This window comes from Phlebotomus papatasi, chromosome 1, assembly GCF_024763615.1.
Source record: "Phlebotomus papatasi isolate M1 chromosome 1, Ppap_2.1, whole genome shotgun sequence".
NCBI lineage: Eukaryota > Metazoa > Arthropoda > Insecta > Diptera > Psychodidae > Phlebotomus > Phlebotomus papatasi.
In genome coordinates this window covers 13,855,569-13,873,826 of record NC_077222.1, presented here as the reverse complement: position 1 = coordinate 13,873,826, position 18,258 = coordinate 13,855,569, and the positions used below count along the sequence as shown (strand labels likewise).

The 18,258-nt window shown below is 35.4% G+C and overlaps 1 protein-coding gene across 2 annotated transcripts in view; it reads right to left on the bottom strand.

The window, feature by feature from the left end:
* Positions 1-18,258, bottom strand: part of LOC129800048 (cell adhesion molecule DSCAM) — a 113,327-nt gene that overhangs the window by 39,138 nt on the left and 55,931 nt on the right. For both annotated transcript variants that reach the window (XR_008751578.1, XM_055844407.1), the window contains exons 7-9: positions 8,470-8,647; positions 8,193-8,330; positions 873-1,491 (exon numbers count right to left, since the gene is read on the bottom strand). Coding sequence is in view for 1 of the 2 variants with exons in the window: in XM_055844407.1 (XP_055700382.1) it covers positions 873-1,491; positions 8,193-8,330; positions 8,470-8,647 (935 nt within the window). In the remaining variant the exon portion in view is untranslated. The remainder of the gene's footprint in view (positions 1-872; positions 1,492-8,192; positions 8,331-8,469; positions 8,648-18,258) is intronic.

Sequence of the window (18,258 nt, the reverse complement as noted above, 5' to 3'; positions counted from 1 at the left end):
CTTGAAATTTCCAACCCGAATGCATCGGATTTAATCGGGCATAAGTTGATATAGTACCCATAGTATAAGTATTCGAACTTCAAATACCTTTTGTGCAAATAGAGTTCCATTTACATTTTATCCAAGACACTATTGGAGAATCAAAATCTACTTCTGTTTGGGCTCATTGGATCATTCACCTTTAGTATTCAAATTTGTAAGTTAACATTTTCTAAAAAAAATTACTTATAACAATTATTATTTATTATTATTTCTCTTTTCTTCTGTCTCTTGTATTTTTCTTTTTAACTCTTTATCTTCTATTGTTATTTTTCTTTTGACTTTTTTTTCTCTTTATCACAATTGTAAGAGGGATGAACCCTATTTTGTGATTGTAAATAAATATTCTAAATATACAAAATATTCAAAAAACACAAATTAGAAAAGTTGAGCCCTATATGCCTAAGACTTAGGTCTGAAATCCGTATTACATAAGTTTCAACTATTTTTTTAATCTGTATGAATCAGTAGTGATTTTTTACAGAATCTTTTTGGAAATTACAATAATAAACCTGTGAAAAAAACAAAGTCTGTCTTTTTAACTGAAAATAAAAATGGGTAATTTCAAATATTTTCATTTAAAGTTTACGAATCGGTTATAATCAGTAAAAAACCGGTAACTTAGTTCTTGTTTTAATTTATCATTTTATATTCCAAGTAACTTGAAGAAAATTTTTGATAAATTTATAAACCGGTTCGAATCGGGAATATATCGGTAAAGTACTGAAAATATAATTTTTCATGGAAAATTTCACTGTTAAATTTTTCTGGTATGTTTTTAATCCTTTTATAAAATCGAAATGGAAATAAATGATAGATAAGATTGTACTTACATCCTTGAGTAGCACATTTGATGCCTTTTGTCAGCCTTCCCATCAGCATGTGAGTCTTCACGTGCTTCCCAATCATCTCCGTGCGATCCTTCTTGAGGCCCCTCATGTACAGTGTATAGACCTTCAGGGGCTCCATTTCGCCCCCAATGATCACTGTATTATTACGCTGAATTTCCAATGGACGCGGAGCTCGCCACGTGTAGGGATTCTCCGTGGCAAGATAGTAATTCACCATATGAATGGGTTCAAGTGAATCAAATTGCACGCGAACCGTGGTATAATTGACTGGATAGCATTTCACATTGTACAACCTCGACAATTTCTTCCTCTTCCTCAGTGACAAACAAACAGACATTTGGATCTCACCGGCTTCATTTTTCGCAAAACACTGATATATACCCTCATCTTCCGGCTCAATCGAATGCAATCTCAACTGTTGGTCATCATAGTGAATGGCATGAGTATTCTTCAGGAGCCTTCCATTGTGATACCATGTTATATTTGCCGGAGGATTACCCCCGGACAAACACGGAAGGCTCACTGAAGCCCCCATTGTCGAGGCTACTGACGATAGATTTTGCTGAAAAGTCGGCTCAATCAACACTGTCACATTGAAGATCTAAAGAAAATCCCACCCAGAAGAAACAAGCAAAATAACCCCTTTAAGATCAAATTCTCCTTCCAACATCTCGATACAAAAGTTCAACAAGAAGGACATGACTTGTGATTTATTATACATTAATTAAATCAATAAGCATTAAGTTTAGCAAAAGATTTGCGCATTCGGTATCATCTCCAACTTCTCTCTTCTGCAATATTAATCTTCTCAATAGAAAAATCAATAATAAGACATATATTATCAAAGAGAGTGATAGCAATAATGTGACAAAATATTTCAACCACTGAGAATGAACCAAGAATGACAATGTGCTAATAAGCTGAAAAAATCTCACAAGGGGACAATGATCTGAAAATCTATTGAGAAACATATATTTACGGTATTTCTTTCCGGCCAAGAAGAAGGTGTCGAGAACCGGTAAATAGACACGAAAAAAAATAATGATTCAGAGCAATATTTTTAGGCCTAAGAAGTTTATCTCTCCGAATAGAAATCATTTTCTGTTCAATGAACTTCTTATTAAGAGCAACTTTCAAGATTTCATCAAACAAACAAAAAATCAACTAAAATTATTCAATGGCTCTTTTATAGACTTTTCAGCAATAAAAGTTCTAAGACGAATTATGCAGCAAAAATACAAAATTAATTAACCGAGCCTATTTTAGTGATCTAAATTTGCAATTTTACCTTACGATTGTTGTTAATCAATGTCGCAAGTCTTTACCATCCATATAAAATTTCATAGAAGAGGTTTTATTAGAAATCTTTTAGTGAATAGAATTAATTAATTTGGATGATATCGTATAACCAAGGGGTGAATCATATGTAGAAAATTATGCACATCCTGAGAAATGTTTCGGGAAGCTTGAATAAACCTTCATGTTTCGCTACCTTGACAAAATAATGCTTTAAAGATTTTACGAAAAACAATAAACATTGAGAAAATTTCGTGTAACCTAAAAAAATCTTTTATAAATTTCGCGAAAATGTGATACTTCTGAAACTTTTTGAATGTCTCAGAAAACTTTAAAAACTTTTTGAAACACTTGTTAAATTCAAGAAAGAAACCTTTCGAAGGTTTAGGAAGTTTGAGAAACATTCAAGTTTCACAAAATATAAGCAACCTATTAAAATTTTCATGAAATTCTTGAATTCTTTCTAAAGGCTTTCCGAAACCCAAGAAGCCTTCGGGTATTATAACCATCTGAAAGTTTCGCAAAACTCTAAAAACCTTCTAAAAGTTTCGTGAAGGCCAAGAATCATTCTAAAAACTTCACGAAACCCAAAACATCTTCTGGTTTCGCATTCTTTTGATGATTTCGTAAATTTTTTTCGGAGGTTTCAGGAAATTTCAGAAACATTCAAGTTTTATAAAATACAGTAAACCTTCTAAAAATTTCCCAAATGAGTTTTTTATGAAGGCTCCTTGAGGCTCAAAAAGTCCTCAGGTTTCGCCAAACCCTAAAAACCTTCTGAAAATTACGATTTATTTCGGAACGGAGGGAGTACTAGTTAATCGTAATATCCACTTAAAAGTTCGTTAAAGTTTGCACTTTCTTCACAAACATTGTCCGTAACATGATCAATTGACGAGCATTTTTATTCTTTTACAAACATTTATTCAGACATTCTTGTGTCTGACAAAACTTCACGAACAAATGACAGAATTTTACAAACTTTTTTCTATCTGTTCACGAACGTTTGCGAACAAAAAATGTTGGTCAAGAGATCATGTTACGAACAATGTTTGTGAGAAACTTCCAAACTTTTACAAACTTTATAGTGCAAATTGATGATAAATGTTTGTGAATTCCTACTGGGGCCTTACGAAATGCTCATAAATCTCGTATAACACACTTCAAAGTTCGTAAAAAATTGTATTTTTTGCACAAACGTTGTTCGCAACATGATCATTTGACAAATGTTTTTGTTCTTTTACAAACGTTTGTTCGTAAATATTCGTAAACTTTGTTTGAAAAATTTTACAAAACAAACAAAAATGTACGAACAAATGTTTGTAAAAGTACATAAAATGCTTTACGAACAATATTTGTCAAAAAAGTACAAACTTTTACAAACCTTTTAGTCCCCATACGGAATTCACAAACATTTATGAACAATTTTTTCTACTCTGAATAAATGTTTTGTTATGCGTACAAATGGATATTGTTAAGATGTTATCAAAAAGATGTTGAAAAGAAAAACATCCTTTTGACAATTTTTTTTTGTTCATTTGACAAAACTTTTTTAGGGTCAGGGTTGTGCCTTTACATAGTAAAAAATATTTTTTACATTTTACATGTAAAAAATATGTAAAAATGTAAAAAAAGTAAAATGTAAAAAAAAGGAAAATTAAGCATTTTTGAATATTTTAAACATTACCTGTAAGTAATATCAATATTGATATTGCTTACGAGGAATATTAAGAAAATATTCTTGGGACAGCTATAAACAAAATTAGGTGAGATTCTTAACAATCTCACCTACTATAATCCTAACAAAATTTCATGTCGTCCGATCGACCTCAAACTTGGCCAAAATGTGTTTCAGCACTTCCTGATCACGAATATATATGTGGCTATTTTACGTTCCCGGCCGGCCGGCCGGCCGCTCTTTGGAGCTTAATAGCTCCTAAACTAAAAAAGATATCGACTTGCGGTTTTCGGCAAAGGTTATATATCGGGTGAAAATTGCAACTTGGTGCATTGACCCCCCACCCCCCACCCCTCCTTCCGCCATTTTGAAGACCCCCCTTTTTTTGTTTTCTCAATAGCTCAGCCCCTATGGCATCGAGCGGGCTCAAATTTTAGTATGTTATAGCTGAGCCTTAGGGCTTTCCATCAATACCAAACTTAAGGTCCCCCGACCTCCCTGACCCGAGCTATAAGGGTTCAAAAAAAATTTCTTAAAATGGCCATAACTCCTGTTCTAATTGTCAGAATTTAAAAAGTGAGGGCTTTTTGGAAAGCTCTCGTGAAATTCCACTTCTCCTTCTAACATCGCAAGTTCATAAAACCACCGCTAGGGGCGCTATTATTAAAAAGAAAATTTTTAAATCTTATAAGTTAAATAACTCAAAAATTCCATTGTGCATCGGGCTGAAATTTTAGTATGTTGTAGCCGTTGATTATACCTATCAAACAAAAAAAACCTTAAGTCGATCCATAACCCCTGACCCGAGCTATAAGGGGTCAAAGTTCGAACATTGACCGGCCTCTATCTCCGGTTCTAACTAACATAGCGACCTAAATTTTACCTTTTTGGTTTCGTCTCGATGAGCACTTTCAGATGGAAGTTCAAAAAGTCACCACAGGTGGCGCTGTGATAGCGTCAAAATTCATCGAAATTCAAAGTCACTTTTCTCAAAAACGGCATTGTGCAAGTTAATGAAATTTTAGTATGTTGTAGTCCAGTCTAGGACGTTTCCAAAATGGTGCGTATGCGCGCTGTGGTTAAAACAGAACCGGAGATATGAGGGGTCAAAGTTCACGAAATTCAAAAAATCATATCTCCGGTTCTATGTGACCGATTTTGATGAATGAGGGCTTAAACGAAAGATCTCACCAAATACTACAACTTTCTAGAACATTTGAACTTCGTGGGACCAACACCAGGGGCGCCACAGTCGAAAAACCAATTTCAATATCACATAACCTCAATTATCTCGACTGTCGCTGAACCGATTTTGATGACTACTTCGACATAATTGTAGAGGACATTTGTCTCTACATTTCGTCCATACATCATTTTCCGCTCAGACTACGCTATCACTCCGATTTTGCCGTTTAAGTATGAAAAAATTGATTTTTTCCATAATAACGCTTTGAAATCACTCAGATGCCAATTTGACTGCCTCTACTCCACCAAGACACTTAAAATAGGGTTTTAAATGAAGAGTCTCACAAAATACAACAATTCTTTGATATAGTTGAAGTTCAACAAATGACTACTTGGGGCACTCTGGATGAAAAAAGAAGTTAAGAAACAAAAAACCTCGATTATCTTGGCTTCTGAGTAATCGATGAGATCATGTTCTATAGGAAAATTATAGAGTACATTCTGGTCTACATTTCACCCATATATCACTTTTGTGCCAGTTCATCCCAATCCTTGATATTTTGGTTTAAATACAAAATTTGTATAATTTCACGAATTTGATTCAAGATAACTGAATGGCGACACACAATTTCAGTTCTAAATCGAATTTGCATGCACTCCGAGTTAGCTCACGTTAAGAATCTCACCTACATAAGCCGGTTAGGATTATCTGTCCTTTTTGTTATGAAAAGCTACTGATGTGAAGTATATCAACGATTTTGTATACATAAAACATACTCTCTGTTGTAAAATAATGTTACTATTTTCTAATTAATCGTTCTTCTTCCATAGATAGGTATTTCAGTATGTTGTCTGTATTAAATCCTCAACATTTCGATTTTTTTTACCTTTAACGTATAATAGAACAAAAATTAATATTGTTATTAAACATGTAAAACAATGAGACATAAAAAATACAATTTTTTCCACTAAATATTCGCAAATAGGGAAATAGTATGACTTGATCAATCAATTTTTAAAATCTAAAAAATACTTTTTAATAATTTCTTATAGTAATATACTTAGATTATTTTTAACAGACTTTGATATAATGATACGTAAAATAATTTGCGATTTAGTGTAATTATTTACAACATTTGCAATAATTGCAATGTAAATATAATACAGTGATATATTGTCTACATTATTGAGTATCATTTATCCAGAAATTCAATCTAAAAGAAAGTTCTTCAAATAGAAGAGTTGATCAAGAATTATTTAGCTGTTTTTGTGTATTGAAAAAGCCAAGCAAAACTTCAGGAGGGCAGGAAAAATTAAGGACTTTTTGTTCTTATCACAGGGGGTTGAAACACACAACGCAGAAAATAAAGCCGCAATATATATTTTTAAATTAGTCTTCATTAAAAACAATCAGGGGGAACTGGGGCTATAAGGTAAAGTACCCTTACTCGACCGGGTTCCTCTATTCGACCGGTGGGTCAATTTTTGAATATTTGATGGTGAATTTCATCAATTTCTATGAATTTGTCACTGATTCGTATTATTTAAAGAATAATTGACCTATTAATGTTAGATCATACACAAAATATTATAGCAAATATAATTAAATTGAATAAATAAATCTACCGGTCGAATAGAGGAACCGGTCGAATAAAGGGTACTTTACCTTATTGAGCTGTAGGGTTACATTGATATTCGATTTTTTTCTCATATTTCTAAAGGAAACTGGGCCTTAACGTAATATAATTTAGATAGACAAAAAATTGTGAATCTAAATAAAACAATTGTAAAAATCAGCTGCCTTTAAAAATATGCGAAGCAATCGTATATCAATTTAACCCATAGCTCAATATAGTCCCACTTACCCCTAATTGTGCATAAAACTCGTACTACTTAAGTTAAATATGGTTAAAGTCCTAGAATCGGCACTGCTTAAGCATAAAACGGTTAATATTTTATTCAAAGCCTGCCCAACTTAAGCATAAAATGATTTCACTTGTATGCAATACACTCAGAGCTTTAACACGGAAAGGTTAAAATTGCAAATAAAGAGCACACAGTTTCAACACAAAACGGTTAAGATTGAATATAAAATCCACACAGCTTCCGAACGAAACGTTTAGCAATTTAGATAGTTTTTACTCGTATTCTGTGCAGATTTTTATTAAAAATCGATATAATATCGTAATTTCTGTGTGATTTTTTGTTTAATACGTTAGTCTCATTTTAATAAAAAAGCATGATGGTTCTTAGATATCACGGAAACATTCATTACCACAGAATCAATGTTAAGGAGACACTGATTCTCTTCATGAATATTGCTTCCTGGAATGTGATCTCTTGGACAAGGTTTATAGCATAATCCACCAAAAAAATTATTAATTTGTAAAAAAAATTAGTGAAACATATTCTAAAAAATCATGATAAATAATTCCTCAATCCCATTTCTCAACAACTCCCCAATTTTCTGATAATTTTATTAGTTTGATTGCTACTCAATATTTACCTCGTATTATGAATTAATTAAACAAAGCTTATCTACTAGCTCACTCACACTGTGGTTTGTGTATCATTAACCGCATTATCAGAATAACCGCAGATATCGAAAGAATACACTTCCGATATGGATTCTTTTTTTTCTTCTTTTGAATATTTCTATATTTTCCTGCATAACTCTATCTCAAGCCAGCAAATACCAAAAATATTCTTGTAACAACCAACTGTTGTTGTTCAAGTAATTAGATGCTGCTCTTCTTCGCAGAGATTAATGCGCGGGAGTATTTTCAAAGGAGAATGAGAAAGATAATGAAGAAATTTTCCTCTGCAATACTATAAATTCTTCAAAACAATAATTACATAGAGATTAAAATGAGAATTGTGAAGAAAAATGAGATGGTAAATGGGAAGGAGAAAAATGAAATTGTAAATGTGAAAAACTGATTAATGTTGCAAAAGGTGAAGTTGAGTGGCAAAATAGCGCAAATCAAATACAAATTCTTATGTAATTAAGCAAGAAATAAATTGTTGGAGATAATTGAATTTGCTTGAGTGAGAGAAATTCTATTTTTCTTTTATTTATTTTCTTTTTAAATTATTTTTTGCTTAATTTTTCTTATACTTTGCTCTCTCTCTCTCTTGCTTACCTGATAAGATGTCTTGGTGGAACAATTGTAAACTCCTTCGTGACGTTCACGAGAAATATTTGTGTACTTCAATTCGTATTTCACACCACTCAATTTTATCGGTATTGATGATATTCTTGGCGTAAAACTCCATTCAACCTGGCAGAAAATTAATTTGGACAACAAGGAGGACAAATAAATATTTTTCTTAGAGAGGTTCTTTTCTCTTTCGTGAGAAAAGAAACAAGAAATAAAAGCTAAATCGAATTTTATCTATAAGACAAAAATAAATACTAACAGGTTCATCATGAAATGAGACACAATAGAGCTGCAGTGTGTCACCATTCATAATTTTCTGGTCCACATGTTGCAGTGCCGGAAACAATCCATGATGATTGGTCCTTGAATCCATCACCGTGACTTGTGGCATGAAAATCCTTTCAGTTTTCTGCGAATAATCATTTTTCGCGATACACCTGCAAAAAGCGTTTGCAATGGGGGGAAGAGAAAAAAAAAGACAGAGAAACCAATAGTGATTGCCAAATTTTTAATTTTTTTTCCTATGTACAACATTAGAGAAACAAATCTTTAAAAAAAAACGTTCATGGTTACCACCATAAAAATGAAACAAAAATACACAAATTAAAAAAAAAGAAATAAAAAAAATTATATACGAGAGCAAATTCGATTTCATGCCATTTCTATTACATCACACGCACACGTGAAAATTCTAACACGGATTAATTTAATTTATCTTTTTTTTTTTTGTTTTCAATGCTCTCCCCAAAGACTGGAATCACTCATCGAATGTTGTGCACAAAATAGCCAACAACAGAAAAAAAAGAGTAAAAGATAGAAAACCGTCCAAGTGGAGGATATTTTCTCGGAATTTTAATAAATTATGGTAAAAGGTCGCTTCTATTCATGAATTGTGAAGAGAGAGAAGACGAAACAAAATTTTTGGTAGATGAGAAATCTTTGTATTATGGACTAAATGGGGGACACTACATATTCAGTATTTTATTAAAATCTCATCATAATCCCCTCAAAAGACTGAAATAAATCCCCAAACCCTTTCAATTCGGTATTTACAATATTATCTGCCATTCCAATGTGTCCATCTCCGTCTTAACCTTCTTAGCAACCCTCAGAATTAAGCGAAGAAAAACGTTCTTAGGCCGAAGTAAAAGAAAAAATTAAACAGTTCTAAATTTTTGAAAAATTTAAAATTGCTTTTTTAATTTTGTTCTATTAATAGTCTTCTCAAATTCTTTGCATAATAATATAAAATAGAAAAAAATGTGTAAGGTCAAGCAAGATATTTACAATAAATACAGACTGCGTCAATAGAAGTCCAACTTTTCAAAACGCTGTATTTTTTTAATTTCAAAATAAATTTTATTGGTATGAACGAAAAAAGTCAAAAATCCTTTAATCACTGAATCGATGTAACGATAAGTCTTAGAATGTGAGATGCAGGCCGGTTATTTTTCGAATTTACACCTTGTATATCGAATAAGATGACAAGTAATTCAATAAGTCCGTAGAATAACATATAAATGGTACCACATTTTTCACATCTTTCAAATGATATGGATCAAAATCTGATATAAATCAGATCATTGATTTCTAGTCACAGCAGTCAGAAGTAACCAACCTAAGTGTTTTTTACGGAGGCTGCTACAATTCCGAAAACCAAAATCCCGAATACTCAAACTCCTGAATGGGATGAAATTGTATGGTATGACACTTTTAATAATTCGGGATTTTGGTTTTCGGAATTTTGTGTTTCGGGATTTTGGCTTTTGGGATCATAACCGGAACCCGTTTTTTTTTTTAAAGGAAAATTCTGGTTTTCGTGTGTTGATTAAACACTAGCGTTTACACAAAAAAAAAAAAAAACGATAACTCCATCCGAATCCAAGCTAGATAAGTATCAACCGGACTCTTCACCTTTAATTTAAGATAATTCAGATTTGGTTTTTGCGCTTTCATTGTGACAGTCCAAGCAAAAATGGCGCTGTGCTAAATGATCTCGACTCCCTAAAGATGACGATATTTCAGAAAACTTCGAAAAATCAATGATTATTCTGCTGAACGACCTCAAAGTGAAATTGAGAAAATTATCTTAGATCACAAGGATGTCATATGACCGAATGTTTAACATTCTACAAGATATATTGGGTATGAAAAGGTCTTCGTGCGATGACTACCTCATTTACCCACCAAAATCGAAAAACTGGACCAAAATGTACCAAATAACGAAGCAAAACTTCACGAAATTAGATTTGAACTGGTTTTTAAGCCCTCATATTGGCAAGACCAGGAGATCAGGACCCAAAAGAGTTTTACCCGAACAAATGGCTAATCGACTAGCCCTCTTGCCCAAATGATAAAATAAAATATTATCTAAAATTATCTCGAATTTTAGAAAGTTTTTGAGAAACTCCTTTTTTAACGTGATAAAAAAGATGGATAATTGTTGAAAAGGTTATACTGACTTTATCTACGTTTTCCTGATAAATAAAATCAAATGTGTATAAAGAATTTTTTTCGTATTATTTTCGAAGTTATTGAATGACCTGTCAAGTCAGAGGGACCAAGATTTTATTTGTTTGAAAGACGTAAAGCCTAGCTATAACATACTACAATTTCATCCCAATTCATGCAACAGGGCCTGGGACATTAACCATTCAAAATTGAAAAATTTTGTTTTGATAATAACGTCCCTAACAATGGTTTCATCGTTCACTTTTTGTTTTCGAAAGGATTGGACATTTCACGAAATCTTATCGAACATAAAATTACGACAGCAATGTAATGGCAATAAATGAGATGAGCATTTTAAGACATTTTTTTATACTCTATATCTCTCGTCGGGGGTTCTAAACTATGAGCATGTTTTTTTTTTCAATTAAATATTCAATTAAATATATATGTATTAAAATTCTGAATGGAAAATTTCAAATTTTATAAGATTAGCGGACTATAAGACTAAGAATCTCACATAATATGAGTTTTAAAATTAAAACTTAGCTCAATTCTAGAAGATCTTGAGTTTCTAAACAACAAGCATTGCACGGATTTTTCAAAATCGGATAGATCATTTGTGGGTGTTTTTTTTTGCGTAATTAGGAAGAACGTTTGGCTTGGGCAATAAGACCTCTTGTTCAACTGTGCCAGTTGTGAGTCGAGTCCCGCACGATGCAAAGGATTAGAATGTCATAAGGGACGTTTTCGCCGATACATTGTAAACTGAATAATTATGAAAATAGCCAAAATTACCCAGTAATACATAAAAAATATTTTAGAGTTTACTGATTATTATTTTATAACTTGGAAACACTTATTCTATTTTCTTAAAAGAGCTAAATATACTAATTGCTTTACATTGCGATAATTACTTCAAAGCCGATAAAACCATTAAAAATAAAGTTCGGTTTGTGTGTGTGAGAGTGCAGTTGGTAACTTGCATGTGCTCCGCGGAAAATTGTGTTTTTCTTTGGAAATATCGTGAATTTTAATTTTCAATCTGTTTTATATGTAAGTTTGTGTCTCGCTGAACACCCTGAAGCAGAAATAAGACGCTATAATCTTTGTTGGAGAGTTTTTATGAGGATTTTGAGTGCTGCGGAATTGTGACTCTACCTGACCTCTATCATACCGAGTAGTTTCGGGGAGCCTCCGCCATGGCTGAGGGCCAGGGTCGGAAGCGATTGTGTGGAGTCTGTGACGGAGATGTTGCTGGGCGACAAAACATGGAATGTGAACTTTGCCAGGGACAGTTTCACTTGAAGTGTCTTGATCTAACGGAGAGCGTGTACAAAGTTTGGTGCGCGAAGGATGCCATATGCTTCATCTGTGATGAATGTAGAAGTAGTGGTAGCTTAAAGCAGTTTAAAGAACTAAAAAAGCAGAATGATGTAACACAGCAATACATTTACAAAATTGATGAGACGATTCAGTCACAGAGTCTTGTTATGGGGAAAATTGGCAAGGGAGTGACTCAATACAGTGATAACGTGAAAACTGCAATCTGCAAAATCAGAGAGTCCAATGATAGTATCGCTGATGCCATAAAAAGTGTAAATGATGGAATGCAATCCATACAGGAGGCAGTTTCTGATCTATCCCTGGAACGTGAGCAACGAACGTCTTCAATGAGAGAGATAATGGCGGGAATGGATTCCATTAAGAAAGCCATGGAGGAACTCTCTGCCAAATCTGAGGGACGCCCTGAAAGGATGGGTAGTTCTTATGCGTCCGTTGTACGATCTGAGAGGGCAAAGCAATTATGTGTGATAAAGCCTAAAAGGGAGGGACAGACTCAAGATGCAACCCGAGATGATGTTAAAAGGTTGATTGATCCTACAAAGGTGGATGTATCGGGCATACGTGCTGCTGGAGGTGGTGGTGTTGCGGTGGTTTGTGATAGCGAGGCAGCGGTCAGTGGTGTGAGTGAGTTGGTTAAGAGACAAATGGGGGAAGAGTATGAAGTCTGTATATCAAAAGCAATGCAACCGAGAGTGAGGCTGTTCGGCTTATCTGAGAGGCGTGAGAGTAAAGAGCTCATCGATTTACTCATCACCCAGAATCATCTATGTGTGACTGCTGATCAAGTTAGAGTATTGACCATGAGAGAGTCCAGGAGGAGAAATTGCTTTGAGGCTCTTGTGGAACTCCCCCCTCCAGCCTACAACGACCTACTGATGAGGGGAAAAGCCAAAATCAGCTGGGATAATTGTCATGTTTTTGACGGTGTCGATGTTAGGCGTTGCCACCTGTGTTACTCTTATTCTCATCTCGCCTCAAGATGCCCGGAAAACGTGCGTCTTTGCCTTCGCTGTGGTGGCAAGCATGAGGCGCGGAATTGTAGAAGTAATCGAATCAACTGTGTGAATTGTTCGAGAATTGCTGAAAAGGATGGTCGAAGGATCTCTGCGAGCCATCTCGTGACGAGCAAGGAGTGTCCAATGTACCGTAGAGCGCTACAGAGGCTGCGGGAGAGGATCGGATTCCAATAATGGATAATACTTTCATTCTTCAAAATGTCCGCAGCTTACGAGCCAATATTGATAAGCTTGTAACTCACCTGAGCTCCTTCCCTTCCCATCCCTTTGCCATATTTTGCACAGAAACTTGGATTAATAACAATGAGAGGCAATTTTTTACAATCAGTGGGTACAACCTTTACACTAAGTGTAATGAGAATTATAGGGCTGGGGGTGTATGTGTTTATGTAAATGAGTCCACTGATGTTACGCAGTTGAGAGAGCATTCACTTGTCTCTGCGGATTGTCTCTCCTTTTCATGTATGGTTTTTGGGAGACCTGTTCATTTCGTGTGCTTCTACCGCTTGCAGTCTCACTCCATCTCTTTTTTTCTTGATGAGCTTGAAGATTGTTTGGACTCACTGAGTGATTTTGGTGACGTCTTTGTGCTGGGTGATTTTAATATTAATTTATTGTCTCATTCTACTGACAAGGATAACTTTCTCTTTCTGTTAAACTCTTATGGTTTTGTGGCTCTTGTAGATGAGCCAACTCGTTTTGGACATGGGGCTCCGTCAAGTATAGACAATGTATTCTTAAGGTGTCGCTCAGGGGGATGGGAGACCTCTTGCGGGGTGCTTAACCTCGGTATTAGTGACCATTGTTTATTGCGTTGCAGTTTATCTTTCTCATCTGCAAGTTCGGGCATATCAAGAGACCCTATTTTTTTTAACGAAAACCAACTTTGCACTCCTCAATGAGAAATTGCGTCTTGAAAACTGGCTGGGGGTTGTGTCGTGCGATGATGCATCAGTGAGTTTTGAAATGTTTGTAAATAGATTTACGGATTTGATTGATTCTTGTAGCTCTGTAGAGCGGGTTCCATCATCGCGTAGAAGATTGAAGCCTTGGATATCTGGTGTTCTTGTAGCATCAATAAGACGGAAGAATGCGCTTAGGAGACTCGCCCGTAGACACCCCAATGATTCACGCCTACAGGAACGCGCAAAGATTGCTTCTAAAGCTGTCGATCGGGATATTAAATCTGAGAAGGCTTTTTACTATTCTCAGCAGTTCCGTCGTGCGGACAAGAATGGCAGGCAACAATGGGTGCTGGTAAATGAGCTTCTTGGTAAGTCTAGGTGTGGGGTTAATCGAATTGATGGGATTGAGGCTGATGGTGGGTTTTTGCGGGAGAAGGGAGATATAGCTAATTATATGAACGACTATTTTATTGAGGCACCTCTCACCCTTGCTCAGGCGGTTGAGGCCGATAGGGTCCTGATGCCAAATGCTGAGCTACCTCGCTCCTTCGTCCAATCTAGTCTATTCTTCAGACCTATTTCTGGTATGGAAGTGTTGAATGCTATAAATGCCCTTCCTAATAAGAGCTCAAGAGGATATGATTCTGTCTCTACATATTGCATTAAACAAGTCGCACTGAATATTGTAGACATACTAAAGAAGCTTTTTAATGACTGCCTCGAGCAGGGTGTCTATCCCGACTGTCTTAAAATTGCCGTTGTTGTGCCAATATTCAAGAAAGGCGTTAAATCTGAAGCTGGAAACTACCGCCCAATATCACTTCCTCCTATTTTCTCGAAGATTTTTGAGAAGTTAATTCAGGACCGTTTAGTCGGCTTCTTGACTGGTCAATGTTTTTTTAGCGACTCTCAGTTTGGGTTCCGGCAGGGATGCTGCACTGAGGATGCTATTGACAGGGTTGTGGGGGTAATTCATGCGGGAATAAACGAGGGCTTGCGTGTGGCGGCTGTGTTTCTCGATCTGACGAAAGCCTTCGACACAGTCAACCACGCGGTTCTTATCCAAAAACTTGAGACGGCTGGTATCAGGGGGGTTCCGCTTCGGCTTTTCGAATCTTATTTGAGAAATAGAGTCCAAAGGGTCAAAGTGGGGGGCACTCTAAGTTCTCCGAGAACTATCCGGTGTGGTGTGCCTCAGGGGACTGTGCTGGGTCCACTGCTATTTCTAATCTATATAAACGATTTGCTCCAACTTCATTTTAAGGGTGTTGTTACAGCCTATGCGGATGACCTGGCCATCGTGTGCAGTGGGAATGACTGGGAGAGTGTGGATGCTCATCTGATGCATGATCTGAATTTGACGAGACAGTTCCTTATACTGAATTCGATGACATTGAGTATCAAATCACGGGCAATCCGTTTTCTTCATGGAAGTAACGATGACAATCCTAATCCTGGAATTATGAGTCATTCGCCCCTGTGTGGTGGTGTCAACTGTAGCGCTTCTTGTGTCAATATTCCCTATGTTAATGAATATAAGTATCTGGGGGTTGTTGTTGATTATAGGTTGGATTGGAAATCTCATGTTCGGTGTCTGTCAGACACTCTTAGGCCTCTGGTGAGCTGTGCCTACAGAATTGGGCATCTTTGCCCACTCATTGTCATGCGCAGCATGTATTTCGCTTGTGTTGAATCTCGTCTGAGATATGGGCTATCTGCTTGGGGATCTTCCGGTCGGCTTGCACTGGCACCTGCTGTGAGGGCGCAGAGGTTTATGCTGCGAGCGATCCTTCATAAGAAAAAGCATGACTCCCTTTGGAGGGATTTTTATCTGCTTGGCATGTTTCCTTTGGCCTATCTATATAAATATAAGACACTGCGGACTTTTTTCATGAGGGGTGGGTATTTGTCTTCGCAAAGAAGTCATGGTGATAGAAATGGCCTACAGGTATCTGTGCCTCGTCCTAGATGCGAACTCTTTAGAAGAAGTCTGTCCTACATGGCTCCCACTCTCTTTAACGCCCTTCCAATTTCCCTTAGACTGCCACACCTGTCGTTGGGTAGATTTTCGGAGGAATTATGTGCTCATCTTTGGAGCAATTATTTCTCCGAAAGACGCGACTGATGTCCAATTTTGATTGCTTTTATTTGTTTGTCGATGGGGTTCGGGACACCTTGTATTATTGCGAGTGTGCCTGAGTGCGGTGTAGTATACCACATTCTTTTGAGTTTTTCTTGGAGACATCTGCTAAAGTAATTACTTGCTAGAGTGCCTTTCTGGCTCTCTTCTGTCCGGGGTCTCTTTTGGGCCTTCAGCCTTTTCTCTCCCCAAACTTGTAAAGAGCGGGCTTGAACGGTGTATCTGGATTATAAAAATTGATATTGGTCTCCGACTCCACCGTAGCTTTGGATCGTCCGATGTGCTTTGGTGTCTTGATCTCCTTATTGCCACCTAACTTTTGTTATTTTTAAAATTTTTTTTTCTCTCAACTTTTAAATTATTGTTCTTCGAACCAACACGGCAACATCACGTGCTAGCTCCCTAGCCACGTTGTCGAATTTCCCATGTGTCATATCTGGCAGTTTCCCCCCTTCCCACACATCCTGGTGAGTACTGCTTGTTAGTCTGCAGAGAAAAGATCGTTTAACACGACAAAAGACTACACAGCCTGAGAAAAAGCATTTCCGCCGTTTGGCTTTGGAGGCTGGTCGTCAACGCTAAGACGGCGGCGGACGCTTGGTATGGGGGGCTAATGTAAAGGCACATGTTGGTAATAAAAATACAAATACAAAATACAAAATACAAATACAAAGAACGTCGGAGCTAAGCTATTTACTGCTGCTTATTTCGTATCTTCGTTCGATTTTGGAACAATTGACAGTGAAGTTTTTTTCCGACTGAAGTTTACGTTATCATGTTAAAAAGATTTCTGTATATTTTTTTAAAGATTTATTTTTCAAAGATTCGGTGCTTTACGATTCGAACATAGAACGTCCCAATCGTAAGTTACCACTTTTGAATTAGCTCAATTGCTTTTAAATGAGTTTATATTTTTTTCAGGATAAAGTGTTAATGATGTTTATTTTCAATGTTTAAAACTACTCATTTTTTATTCAATTAAACGCTAGACTGCAGTTATATTCAGGATTTTCTGACGTTTCTCCGGCGAGGTCGATTATGTTATGAAGTCGGCGGCAGACGTAAAATAAAGAATGGCAATAAATTATTATATTTAATCATTTAAATTTCTGAATAATTAAAGTTTTGACGATTTGAGGGAGTAACTCTACAGATAAAAATATTTCATAAAATTGTTTGTAAATGTTTATAAAATTCTACCGGAGAGTGGTGAAGTGTTCGTAAATTGTATAACCTAGTAAAAATTCATATAAGTTTGTAACTTCTCACAAACATTGTTCGTAACATGATCAATTGACAACAATTTTTTGTTCTTTTACAAACCTTTGTTCGTACAATTTTATTTGTTGAACAAAAGTTTACGAGGAAATGACAAAATTTTACGAATATTTTTATGTATTTACAAACATTTACGAACAAATGTTTCTAAAATAATAAAAAAAATGCTTGTTAAGTGATCATATTGTGAACAATGTGAAAAATGTACAAACATTTACACGCATTTTGTAAATCGCCAAGTAGGAATTCACAAATATTTACAAACAAATTTTACGAATTTTTTTCTGTGTGAACCGTTTCAATACCGAATTATTTCGTTATGGCGCTGGCACACTTTTTCAATTGAGTTAAATTCAATCGATTGAACTTTTACTTCTTACTCTTCCAAACTAAAATAAGGTATATTTGTCTCTTTCTGTGAAATGAAAATTGGAATTTCAATTTCATTTTCAATTTCAATTTGCATTTGACAGAAAGGGACAGCTACATCTGATTTCACTTTGAAAGAATAAAAGGTTAGAATTTCATTCGATTGAAATTCACTCAATTGAAGGTGTGCCAGTGCCATTATTCTGAAATTTGTTAAACTCTTTATATGATTTGTATCACTGGAATATAATGTCAATTTTTATTTAAATTCCCTCTAAATCAAAATTCCCAAATTCTCCTAACTTATCTTTTGCCAAACTTTTGCTCTGTTTTTTTTTTTTGTTAAAGAAAAAGTTATCTTCTGTATAAAATTTAGATAAAAAGAACGGCACAGAATAAGGATAATATGAAGAAATTTTATGAGTGATTCCGTCTTCATCTCCCTCTCTGCTCTCGCATATTTCTTGATAATAATTTCGTCACAATATTGTTATTACTCTAATATATTTCTCATTTTACCAACAATAAACCATAAATATATTCCT